The sequence below is a fragment of the Rutilus rutilus genome, assembly GCF_951802725.1.
Source record: "Rutilus rutilus genome assembly, chromosome: 19".
Lineage (NCBI taxonomy): Eukaryota > Metazoa > Chordata > Actinopteri > Cypriniformes > Leuciscidae > Rutilus > Rutilus rutilus.
This window is the reverse complement of record NC_140232.1, coordinates 16,457,109-16,468,633: the sequence shown is the minus strand read 5'-3', so window position 1 is coordinate 16,468,633 and position 11,525 is coordinate 16,457,109. Positions and strand designations below refer to the sequence as shown.

At 41.1% G+C, this 11,525-nt stretch overlaps 1 protein-coding gene across 1 annotated transcript; it reads left to right on the top strand.

Annotated features, from left to right (window-relative positions):
* Positions 1-8,266: 8,266 nt before the first annotated feature.
* Positions 8,267-10,723, top strand: LOC311278121 (N-acetylneuraminate-9-phosphate synthase-like; the record flags this gene model as incomplete). The annotated part of the gene is made up of 6 exons (XM_084388709.1): positions 8,267-8,398; positions 9,027-9,242; positions 9,357-9,456; positions 9,904-10,058; positions 10,182-10,448; positions 10,535-10,723. 6 exons carry the CDS (start codon positions 8,267-8,269, stop codon positions 10,721-10,723), a joined length of 1,059 nt encoding a protein of 352 aa, XP_084244835.1.
* Between the last annotated feature and the right edge of the window lie 802 nt (positions 10,724-11,525).

Sequence of the window (11,525 nt, the reverse complement as noted above, 5' to 3'; positions counted from 1 at the left end):
TGACCTCGCTGGTAGAGTTCTTGGGAGCTTGGCTAGAGCTTCCCAACCTGTCCCACTGGGTCGCGAGAACCATCAGGCTCGGCTACGAGATTCAGTTTGCACGGTCTCCTCCCCGCTTCCGGGGAGTCCGCTACACCATGGTCAGTGGCAATGCGAGCCCTGTCATGCAAGCGGAGGTCGCCACCCTACTGGTGAGGGGTGTGATCTAGACTGTCCCTCAAGCCGAAATGAAATCCGGCTTCTACAGCCCCTACTTCATTGTACCCAAGAAAACCGGTGGGTTACGGCCAATCCTGGACCTGCTCGTCTTGAACCGATCCCTCCACAGGCTTCCGTTCAAGATGCTCATGGCCAAACGCATTTTCGAATGTGTGCGGCCACAGGATTGGTTTGCAGCGATCGACCCGAAGGGCGCCTACTTTCATGTCTCCATTCTTCCTCGACACAGACCGTTTCTGCGGTTTGCTTTCGAGGGGCGGGCATATCAGTACGTCTTTCTCCCATTCGGGCTAGCCCTGTCTCCTCGCGTCTTCACGAAAGTCATTGAGGCAGCCCTTGTGCCATATGGCCACACGGGGTACGCATCCTGAACTATCTCGATGACTGGCTGATCCTAGCTCACTCTTGAGACCAGGTTTGCGAACACAAGGACCTAGTGCTCCGGCACCTAGCCCATCTGGGCCTTCGGGTCAGCTTTGGGTGGACCGACTCGGTCACCATGTGTGCGCAGCTTACGAGCGAACGCGTGCAGTCACTGCTGACTTGCCTCAGACAGTTCGAGGGAGAGAGTGCGGTTCCACTGAAGTTATTTCAGAGGCTCCTGGGGCATATGGCATCCGCTGTCAGTCATGGCCGCAGCCGATCCGCAACAAATCCAGACCGCAGCCGTTCCGCAGTTGGTGGAAATCCGGGGTAAGCCTCTCTGAGCATGTGTCTTTACCTTGGCAAGCCACCTTGCCACCCCTGGGGTTGAAACATTCCACCCTGCGTGCTGGACACCCCAGTGTTTCTCGATATGCAGACCGCTTTACCGCTGGAACGCCGGAGTTCAGTCTCGGCTCCTCAGTGAAGAAACATATCTGCATGTTGCCAGAGTACTTCCTTATATACCCACAAGGTGGGGCGGAGTTATGCTATGCAGATTCCGCAGACCCTTGGCATTTCCTAGCCATTGGCTCGTTTTGTAATACTCGAAGGTGAGAGGCTTCGTGTTCACTCGTCACCTGCACAGAGAATCCACTTCAGTCTTCGCCAGCTTAGTCATCATCATCAGTCAACAAGTCACCATCGTCTGGTTCCCGCTGTTTCACACCACTCTGCTAAATAAACACTGTTTTCACTATAACACCTGTCTGTCTTCTGTGTTGTGACAAGTACCAGATGTAGACCCAAATATAATCTCATATTAATAACAAGTTCATTATTCATGCACCACTCTACCAATTTAGTCACACCCTTTTGATGTAGCCCAGGACTGTCCAAGTCCTTCAACACAGATATTAACACAGTCATTAGAATACTTCAAGATATACTGATTTATCGTTTCAGTTTTATGGCAGTCGTCTAACTGACATGATAAATACATATATCTTTAAGTATTGTGGTGGGAAATTTGTATTTCCATTTTTTAAATTTGCCTCCCTCCCCAACTGTTGTTGGTTCTTAAAGTAGGGCTGTTTGCTCCCCTTTGGTTGGGTGCTGCGTAAAGTCTCTCTAGTATGATCCATGTTCAAGAACCTGACAGGTAGAGGTAGTTTGCCTGGTAGCATTCTCCCAAGTTATTTTGCACTCAATAACTTAGACCAGTGATTTGAGCCTTTTATAGATCCTGGAGAAGTACCTTTGCTCAGGCAGAGCGCTTACCCCTAATTGCACTAGGGTATTTAAGTAGAGCTGAAGCTTGAGTTTTGATGGCGAGAGTCTTTGGCAATTATGTTATGTCGCTCTCATGTTTGCATCCCTTCAAATTTTGGGTTGCAATCTCCTAGAAGTAGTGGTAATATTGAAGGTTGTAGTTGATATACTCCCTTTGTTAGGCTTCTCCCTAAAGGCTCTGTCAAGGTGCTGTCATAGCTGAGACATTTGTTATCAGAGTCTGCTCGAGGGGCATTATGAGGCTGACGCCTGACACCGGAAGGTTGGTGGTTCAATCCTCGGTTCCACCTGACCAAGTGTCGAGGTGTCCATGAGCAAAACACATACTCCAGCTGCTCCCAATGAGCTGGATGGCGCCTTGCATGGCTGACACCGCCGTCGGTGTATGCATGGGTGAATGTGAGGCAATATGTAAAGCGCTTTGGTGGCCATGGGTCTGTTGAAAGCACTATATAAATGCAGTCCATTTACCATTTACCATTCTCAGGGAACCGAGGCTATATACGTAACCTAGACATTTTATTGAAAGCTCATTTACAATGTGTTGAATTTTCAAGTGTTACAATGTGAGGAAGAGAACCGTGCAAGAAAGTTTTCAGTTTCTTGTTCCATACATCTGTTCACAAATGTAGAAACAAATGTCATGTGGAATGTCATTAAAAAAGGACCTTGAGGTTCTCTGTGACAGTTATGTATCTGTTTGAGTAAAATGAACATTTTGATTTATTCTACAAACTACTGACAACATTTCTTCCAAATTTCAAATAAAAATATTGACAGGAGGGCCTCCAGCCAATGATAGAATATGACAAAAAAGTCTAAGAATGTTCCACGGTTGAAAATGCCATAATTGGCATAGAGCAGTTGTCACCAATATTTTCAAGTACAAGATCCCAAATCTCGGCCTTCAGGAAAGGCATGATCCATAGATTTTTCATTGCCGATTCCGATTTTTTTACAAGCAAATTGCCAGTTTCCAACACCAGCTGCCGTTTTTTTCTTCTTCTTCTTCTTTAAAGGTGCTCTATAAGTATTTTAGTTGACAGTACTATTCTTAAGAAAGCTCTGGGGCCCTATCTTAAGGATCTAAGCGCATGGCCAATCCACTTTTGCTAGTTTAACGACAGAAAAAATAGTCTGCGTGCCCGGCGCATGGTCTAAAAGGATTGTCTCTATTCTCTTAATGAGTAATGGGCGTGTTTTCGGTTTAACATGCAATAAACCAATCAGAATCTCATCACCCATTCCCTTTAAAAGCCAGTTGCACTTGAGCCAGGGCGGATTCGTGCTCGAATCTACCTTTTCTGTCAAAGATACTAGAAAAGGCGGTATCCTCACAACTAAGTTCCTTTTTTAGAAAGAAATGATATCTGTGAGGATTTTCAGTCAGGATTTAGACCGTACCATAGTACTGAGACATGTTCTCATCAGAGTCACAAATGATTTGCTCTTATCATCCGATCATGGTTGTATCCGGCTATTAGTGTTACTCGATCTTAGTGCTGTATTTGATACTATTGACCACAACATTCTTTTAAATAGACTCGAAAATTCCAGCCAGTTGATAAAACCTAGAATATCAAAATCAACTGCTGGTGGTAGATCCTTTTCCTATTTAGCACCAAAACTTTGGAACAGTCTTCCTAACATTGTCCGGGAAGCAGACACACTCTGTCAGTTCAAAGCTAGACTAAAAACACATCTCTTTGACCTAGCATACACATAACACATTATAGACTTTTATAATTCAATGTTAGGTTGCATATTAGGGCAGCCGGAACCGGGAACACTTCCCATAAATCCTGATGTACTCATTACATCATAAGAAGAATGGCATCTACGCTAATATTAGTCTCTCTGTTTATCCCGAGGTTTACCGCAGTCCGCCGGATCCAGACTGTATCCAGATCTGATGAAGGACCTGCGCCTGGACGCGACGACAGCGTAGTCCTGAAATGTCAACTAGGCTCTTCCCTGTGAAGGCCTCCCTCCCCTCCCTTTACCTCTCTACAGATAAAGCGTTGTCCGCATAATTCCGGTTTGCATGGCTACATGGAAGCGATAAAAATTCTGTATTATTAATTTTAAGGCCAGAAAAGTAGTTTGTTGAGGGTTGATTTGTAGGAAAAGACAACACGCCTGCGCACATATATTCAAATGCAAATACCTATAGACTGAACTCGTAATACGCATGTGCAACGTCATCGGCGTTCTCACTAGTTCGCGTTTTTGAAGTTTGCGCAGAAAGAACTTAAGAGTTTTCTGTTAAAACGGTGTTGTGTTAGCGGCCCTTAAATTAATAACTAATGATCGAAGTGAATCAATCAAACTAAATTTAGCTGGACAGTAACTTTAATCTACCATTGGCTACCTGTTCATTATCGCATTCAATATAAGCTCCTCCTCCTCACCTACAAGTCCCTCCATAACCTGGCCCCGCCCTACCTCACTGAGCTCCTGGAACAGCACCAACCCACCCGCCACCTCCGCTCAGCTGGCACCAACCGCCTTACCCCGATTGTCCGCACTAACCGCCGGACCTTGGGGGATCGAGCCTTCGCTATCGCCGCCCCCACCCTCTGGAACTCACTCCCTACATCCATTAGAAACTCCGACTCACTACCAAACTTCAAATCAGTACTCAAAACCCACCTGTTCAAACTAGCTTTTCCTTAAAAACCCCTTTTGTTTTGTTTTGATTTATTCCCCATGTGAAGCGTCTTTGAGTGTCCAGAAAAGCGCTATAAAAGTGTGATGTATTATTATTATTATTATTATTATTATTAATCTAGAGCTGCTATAAAGGCAAAACACTTTATTTTAAATTTCCTATTATCAATGTAAAGCTGCTTTGGAACAATCTACATTGTTAAAAGCGCTATATAAATGAAGATGACTTGACTCTTATGGGAGGTTAAAGCATGCAAGCAGACCATCTACGGGACAAAGTGTCAAATATAGACAAATATAAACAACGATATTTATTGGAAACACATGTAATTTCTGGCAAAGTCTTAATCTGGGCTATAAAAGATAGTATAATGAAACTGTTTAAGGTTTATGAAAATTCAGTGTTTGCCTACCAGTTCTGAATGCCTCAGTCTCTCTCTCAATTAAAGTCACATAAAGGCTGTAATCTGACCCTGTGTCAAAAAAATTATATGTTGGCTTTAATTAACTTTTTTATGTCAACAGGTTCCACATAACAGTTACGTTGAACAAACATAATTTGTTCATGTAACTTCAACATCATGGAAGGAAGTCATTTTAAGCGACCCATTCTCAAAGTGAATTTTTAAAGACTCCCTATGATTATTCATATGTTCTCATATTCATTTTTATTAGTGACATACAATTGAATTCATAGACTATAGCTAGCTATTTGCTAGTAGTAGCACATATACTAACATCTTAATTGCTGAGATTTACATGCTCCCTCAGCCAAAGCAGTTGAAAATATCTGAATCAGTCCACAGCCTAACAAAATGGAGATGGAAATAATTTATTTCATGTCAACAAAATCAGTTATTGTAGATGTTACCCCAAATACATTTTCTAAGTTGAACTGACAAAAAAAATGTCAGGGTGTGTCTGCTGAATATTTTCTCTGTTATTCGTTAGCATTTTACATTCGTTTTGAAGCCATTATCTGTTTTGAAGCCATTATCCCGCAGCTTGAACCCTGGGCAATCGTTCCTGCAGACTACACTTGTTCTGCGGTACAGTTGCTCTCACTGATGGTCCGAAAGGTACATTATAGTTAGGCTATATAGGCCTATATGCTGATTTAACTTTATAGTTTTAAATAAAAAACCCTTTGTGCGTACCGTCAGATGAAATCCTACAGGCGTCCATGCATGAATGAGTGCAGATTACTAGCATTTTACTTGAACTTCTAAGGGAATATCTATGGTTTGACCCATTTCAGAGATGGCCAAAATCTGAATTTAAAATGGACTGAATAAAGCTCTCAATGAACTTGACGTGCAATGCCTCGCTGACTGACATGTAGCATGAATCACTGTCAGTCTGTTTTACACGAACACGCCTGTTACTGCATAATACATTTTTAACAAGCAGAAAAATACTGTCACGGCTCCACCAGATCTACAGACTCCACCCACTCGTTCACTCTCCCCTGATTACTAATCACCACACCTGTACCTCGTCACCTGTTCACTATATACATTCACTTGCACCACTCTTCATTGTCTGATCTCGTCTTTCCATGGACACACAGACTCTACTTTGATCCTTACCTGTTCCACTTACCTGCCATCCTTGTCTTCCGATCCCATTCCACGAACCTGCTATCATCGTCAGTGACTCTCATCCACGACTGCCATCAGCCTCGTTCCGTTCTCAACTTGTGAAGGACAATACTGTTATTCATCAGCTAAGTTCCATTCAACTATCGTCATTGTGTTCAACTCACCATTTACATCTGCTGGTTTCTGTGCTTCTGTTCATAATAAACTTCAGTTACATTATACTCACCTGTCTGCTTCATCACTCACCGTGACAAAAACAGCATAACGATGCACTTAGTCTCACTTTTAGTTATGTCTTTTAACTATTCCAGTATTTCGAAAGACAAAAACATGAACTTTAACTAGGCGTTCCATCAAGTCAGCTATCACTTTGTCACACCTGTCAAGTGTATCACTTGTCACAGTCCTAAAAAAAAAAAAAAAACTTGTCACAGCCCTTGCGACGGCTCTGTAATTATATACTTCTTGTATCACATGCGACAGCTAGGCCTAAACAATAACATGAACTAGGCCTATATTACTTTTTCATAAGGGCAAGTACAACATAGCATTAACAGTCAGTTTTCTTCATGTGTAACGTATGTTGTTAAGATGAAAAACCTGACCTTCAAATATTCCAAGTAAACAAGTAATGTTGACTATAGTTTGTTTTTGCAGTTATGTTATCAACCAACTTTTCATGTGTGAATGGCACCTCAACAGACCATTTCGTAAAAATGAATAAACCCACAAATAAATTTCATGAAGGAGCATGCCCTGGGAACATGTGTAAGTCTGTCTAGATTAGGACAAAGGCGACATCCGATAGAACGGGTGAAGGTCTCTGAGAGAACTTTACTGTCTTTCCGCGTGGCAAAGTAATTGAATTTAATTTAAGCTTTTATCTGACTCCATTTTATATCTGACTCCATTTTATGACGACCTCGAATTTAGGTTAGATTGCCAATTAGTTATTGATATATTAGTTATATAATAGTTTAGCAATACATTTGATTGTTCTATTTACCTCTTTACTTATATTTTACCTGTTCATATTAGGAAGCTATGTCGCTCAGAGGTCCTCGCGTGGGTCTCACGATCACAAGCTTGCCAGCTTTCTGTCACCAAACAGAGGTAATTGCTATATACCTGAGATCGGTCGCATTCACGCTTACACAGTCAAAGATACTTTGGTATAGCCCCCGTGATTGCATACACTTGAAATTAAAGTAACGTTTACTTCAGTAGAGGTATGGGCACTACCACAGATACGTCAACCAACTTTATTTGTCTTATAATAGCTTTGGATTGGCCATGCCGTGGTTTCCCACGTACACTTATCTAAAGTAACATTAAATTAAAACAGAGGTAAGACACACCCAATTATTAGTCACTAATCTGACGCAAAACTTGCAGTAACATACAAATCCGTTTAATCTACTTGGGAAAACAATTTGAGTCGATCAGAATAAAATAAAATGTAACAATTTATTATGTCAGGTAAATGTACCATGCCAATTTAATAATCATTTCAAAGATAATAAATGCAAAACATCAAATGCTCTGGAATAAAGAGAGAAGATGCGAATCTGACATTATAAAATACATGATGCGGAGTGTTTTGCATACACTCCACATCACAGGCAAATTTGAGTAACAAATCGCCACGAGTCGCACTGAGACATTTCAAATGATACCAAACATGTATAATACTGTTTGAAAATTGTTTATATTAAACCATATAGATTTTTGGGTGAATTCAGGTAGGGATGGGTGAAGGGAATGATGTGTAAATTGGGAGGTGATCAACTCAAGTGTGATTGTGTCTCGAATGGGGATGGTAATATAGCAAGAGAGTTCAAATGTTAATTTCTCTTGTTTTCTCAGTGAGTAGCCCTCTCTTCCAGTTCTTCCAGTTTCTCCATTCTTACACCTGCAAACACAGGTAAATCAACCTCCAAAACAAAAGTATGCTTTGAGAGATGCGTTTTGTGGGTGGGAGTTGGCAAAGGTTAGGGTGGAGCTCTTTTCTTTAAATGGCAGCGTGACTTTCTTTCTGGCCCCTTTGCTTGATGCCAGAACGCTAGTGATCACATCTCCATCCTTTTAATCATAAATCTGTTAAACAATTAGTTTATAAAATGTCTGCGGAGTTTGAAATTTGTCCTGGAAGAAAAATCGGGGGCTCCAACCCGTGTTTTATCATCGCTGAGATTGGACAGAATCATCAGGGAGACTTAGAAATCGCCAAAAAAATGATCCGAATGGCCAAGGTAAAGTACAGCTTTATCAGATGTTAAGTCTGATACCATGTTGATGTCGGTTATTTTCATGGGGGAAAACAGTGAGGTTATAGATATCAACCCCCAAAATCACAGTTTGCATATCGAATTTTTTTTTTTTTTTTTTTTTTAAATAGGGGGAATTTTTTATTTATTTATTTTTATTAATGATTTTCCCTCCTGTATTTTGTTACCAGATTTTTTTCTAAACAGAAGAAATGACCTGGAAACAGTATAGAGAAACGTCCTGAGGGCCGTTCACACAGAACGCGTTTTTCCATTCCACTGAGCTACTTTTCCTTTGTTTTTCAATTTAAACACATGCTAGAGGGATGCGTTTGACCATTTGCAGCATTTTTAACTGCAAAAACATGTTCTGTGTTAACCGGCCCAAACTTCGAATCCTATCTCTTTAGTAACCATGGTAATTTTACTCCAGAAATATAATTTTTTCAAATATCAGGTCAATAATTAAGAGGGGACGTTTCTGTAATACAGCTCCTGAGCTATAACTCACACATTGTATCATATTAAATTAACTTTTAGATTTCTTATATGGTGAAACTCATTTTTGTTGTCAACCAAATCCACTTCTGCTTCCTACTTTAACTCCACACAGGACTGTGGAGCTGATTGTGCCAAGTTTCAAAAGAGCGAGATCGAACACAGATTCACCAAGCTCGCTCTGGAGCGTCTGTATACGTCCCCTCACGCCTGGGGCCCGACCTACGGGGCTCATAAACACCATCTGGAGTTCAGTCACCAGCAGTACAGAGAGCTGCAACAGTTCGCCAATGAAGTTGGCATCTTCTTTACTGCATCAGGGATGGATGAGGTGAACAGATGAAATAGGGTCTCAACGTTTATTATAAATCAAAAGAAAATGTGCATATTAAACCCAGTAGATTGGAAGGCATTTCATAACTTTTCCTCTCCCTACCTCAATCAGATGGCTGTAGAATTTCTTCATGAAATCAATGTGCCGTTTTTTAAAGTTGCCTCTGCTGACACCAACAATATCCCTTATCTGGAGAAAACCGCCAAAAAAGGTAAAACTCACTGACGTTGACACACATTTCAAATGAAAAGTCCAGAAGCTGTCGTTACAGAAACTCAAAAGTGTTGCTGCTGAAAACTTGTTCTCCTTTGACGGAGGTTTGTCAGATTCACTGCCAAGGTCACAATGTTCCTCTACTTACATAAAATTTCAGACAGTGACTCACAACCGAGAACTGAATCTGAGAAGCTTCTCTTGTGCACTTGAAGTCAGTTATTCTGGAGCACTGAGAAATTAGGTATTGACAGTGCTGATTGGCCAGAGAGCAGAGCCAATGAAACCTAGAAATCCTGGTGTGGATTTTCTGGAGTTTCATGTTGCTGGCTTTGAGTCTAGAGAATTTGGCATGTGTGTAATGTGATAATGACTAAAACTTTGACCTGATTTTCTCCCAGAAGCAGCCATGTCTTGAAGCTGATGTTTTGGTGTATTTGTGTAGGTCGTCCCATGGTGATTTCTAGTGGAATGCAGTCTATGGAGACCATGCGCTGTGTTTACCAAACCATCAAGCAGCACAATCCCAATTTCACGTTCCTGCAGTGTACCAGCGCTTATCCGCTGCCAATAGAGCACGTCAACCTCAGTCTGATCCCTGTAAGACACAAATAACTTTAATAGCATCTTCATAAACTCCATAAAATGATTGTTTATGAACGTATTTTTAGCTGAGTAGTTCGGTTTCACTTAGAATCTTTCGGTTTCCTTTTTCCTACGCAGGAGTTCCAGAAGGAGTTTCCGGACATTCCCATCGGCTACTCTGGACATGAGACTGGCATCCATGTGTCTGTGGCCGCTGTGGCACTCGGGGCAAAGGTCCTGGAGCGTCATGTGACCCTGGATAAGAGCTGGAAAGGCAGTGACCACGCAGCATCACTGGAGCCGGCGGAGCTGGCGGAGCTGGTGAAAGCCATCAGGACGGTTGAGATGGCAATGGGTTCGCCGGTCAAACAGATGCTATCCTGTGAGGCTTCCTGTCACAGCAAGGTCAGATAAAACGCTCATTCTGACAGATTATAAAACCAAAAAATGATCAAACGTCATTCAATCAATGGTTATGTTCTTTCTTGCAGTTGGGTAAGTCAGTGGTGGCCCGGAAAACATTGAAGAAGGGTGAGACATTAAATCTCGACATGCTGACAGTAAAAGTGGCCGAACCGCACGGCATGAGACCAGAGAACATCTTCAAACTGGTTGGCAAGAAAATCACTTTGGACCTGGAGGAAGATGCCACCATTACTGATGCCATGATAAAAGGCTGATGATCAGACATTCCAAAACTAAAGGGGCAATGAGTCTTATCTTGCGCGTCTATTCATTTTAATAATAATATAGAAAATCAGACATTATTAAATCACATTTTTAATGAGGGAGATTGTATTACATTCTTATTATTTTGACATCAGAAATATGTAAATATGACATCTTGTCTTTATTTTGCATATGCCTAATGTCTTTCTATAAGTTTGCTCCATGTTGTAACCTGTAACCTGTGAAAGAAAGTAAAATATCTTTCTTTCAACTCAACTTTGACTCTTGGGTCTTTGTTCATATTGTCTCTCTATTAGATCAATCTGTGTTCCCCAAAAGCAAGATGTTTTGGCCTAGAATTAATTCAAACCACAGAGAATGCCTTAATGAAATGTAGAATTATTATTTAACGTATAAATAATGAGCTTTCAATGAAGCTGTTTTTGGACAAACAAGGAAGTTGAGTTCTGAAACTTACAGGATATTTTTATAGGTCATATTTATATTCCATTTTTTTTGTAATATATTGCACTTGGGTTCAGAAATTTTGTTTTTCAGAAAGACTTGGGGTTTGTACTAGCAGTTAACACTAAGCATTAGGCAGGGAGGGGCTGAGTAAATTTAGTCTCATGTCACACAAAAGCAGATTCGACTAGGAGCAGGTACAATTCAGACACCTTAAAATATAATTGTGAAACTGAATTAGAGATATCTCTAATTACCTTGGCGTATGTGTGACGTGTCAATTGAAGATATCTATGATATCATTACAGATATCTTAAATGGAGTTTTGACTTGTCATAAAGTATTTAG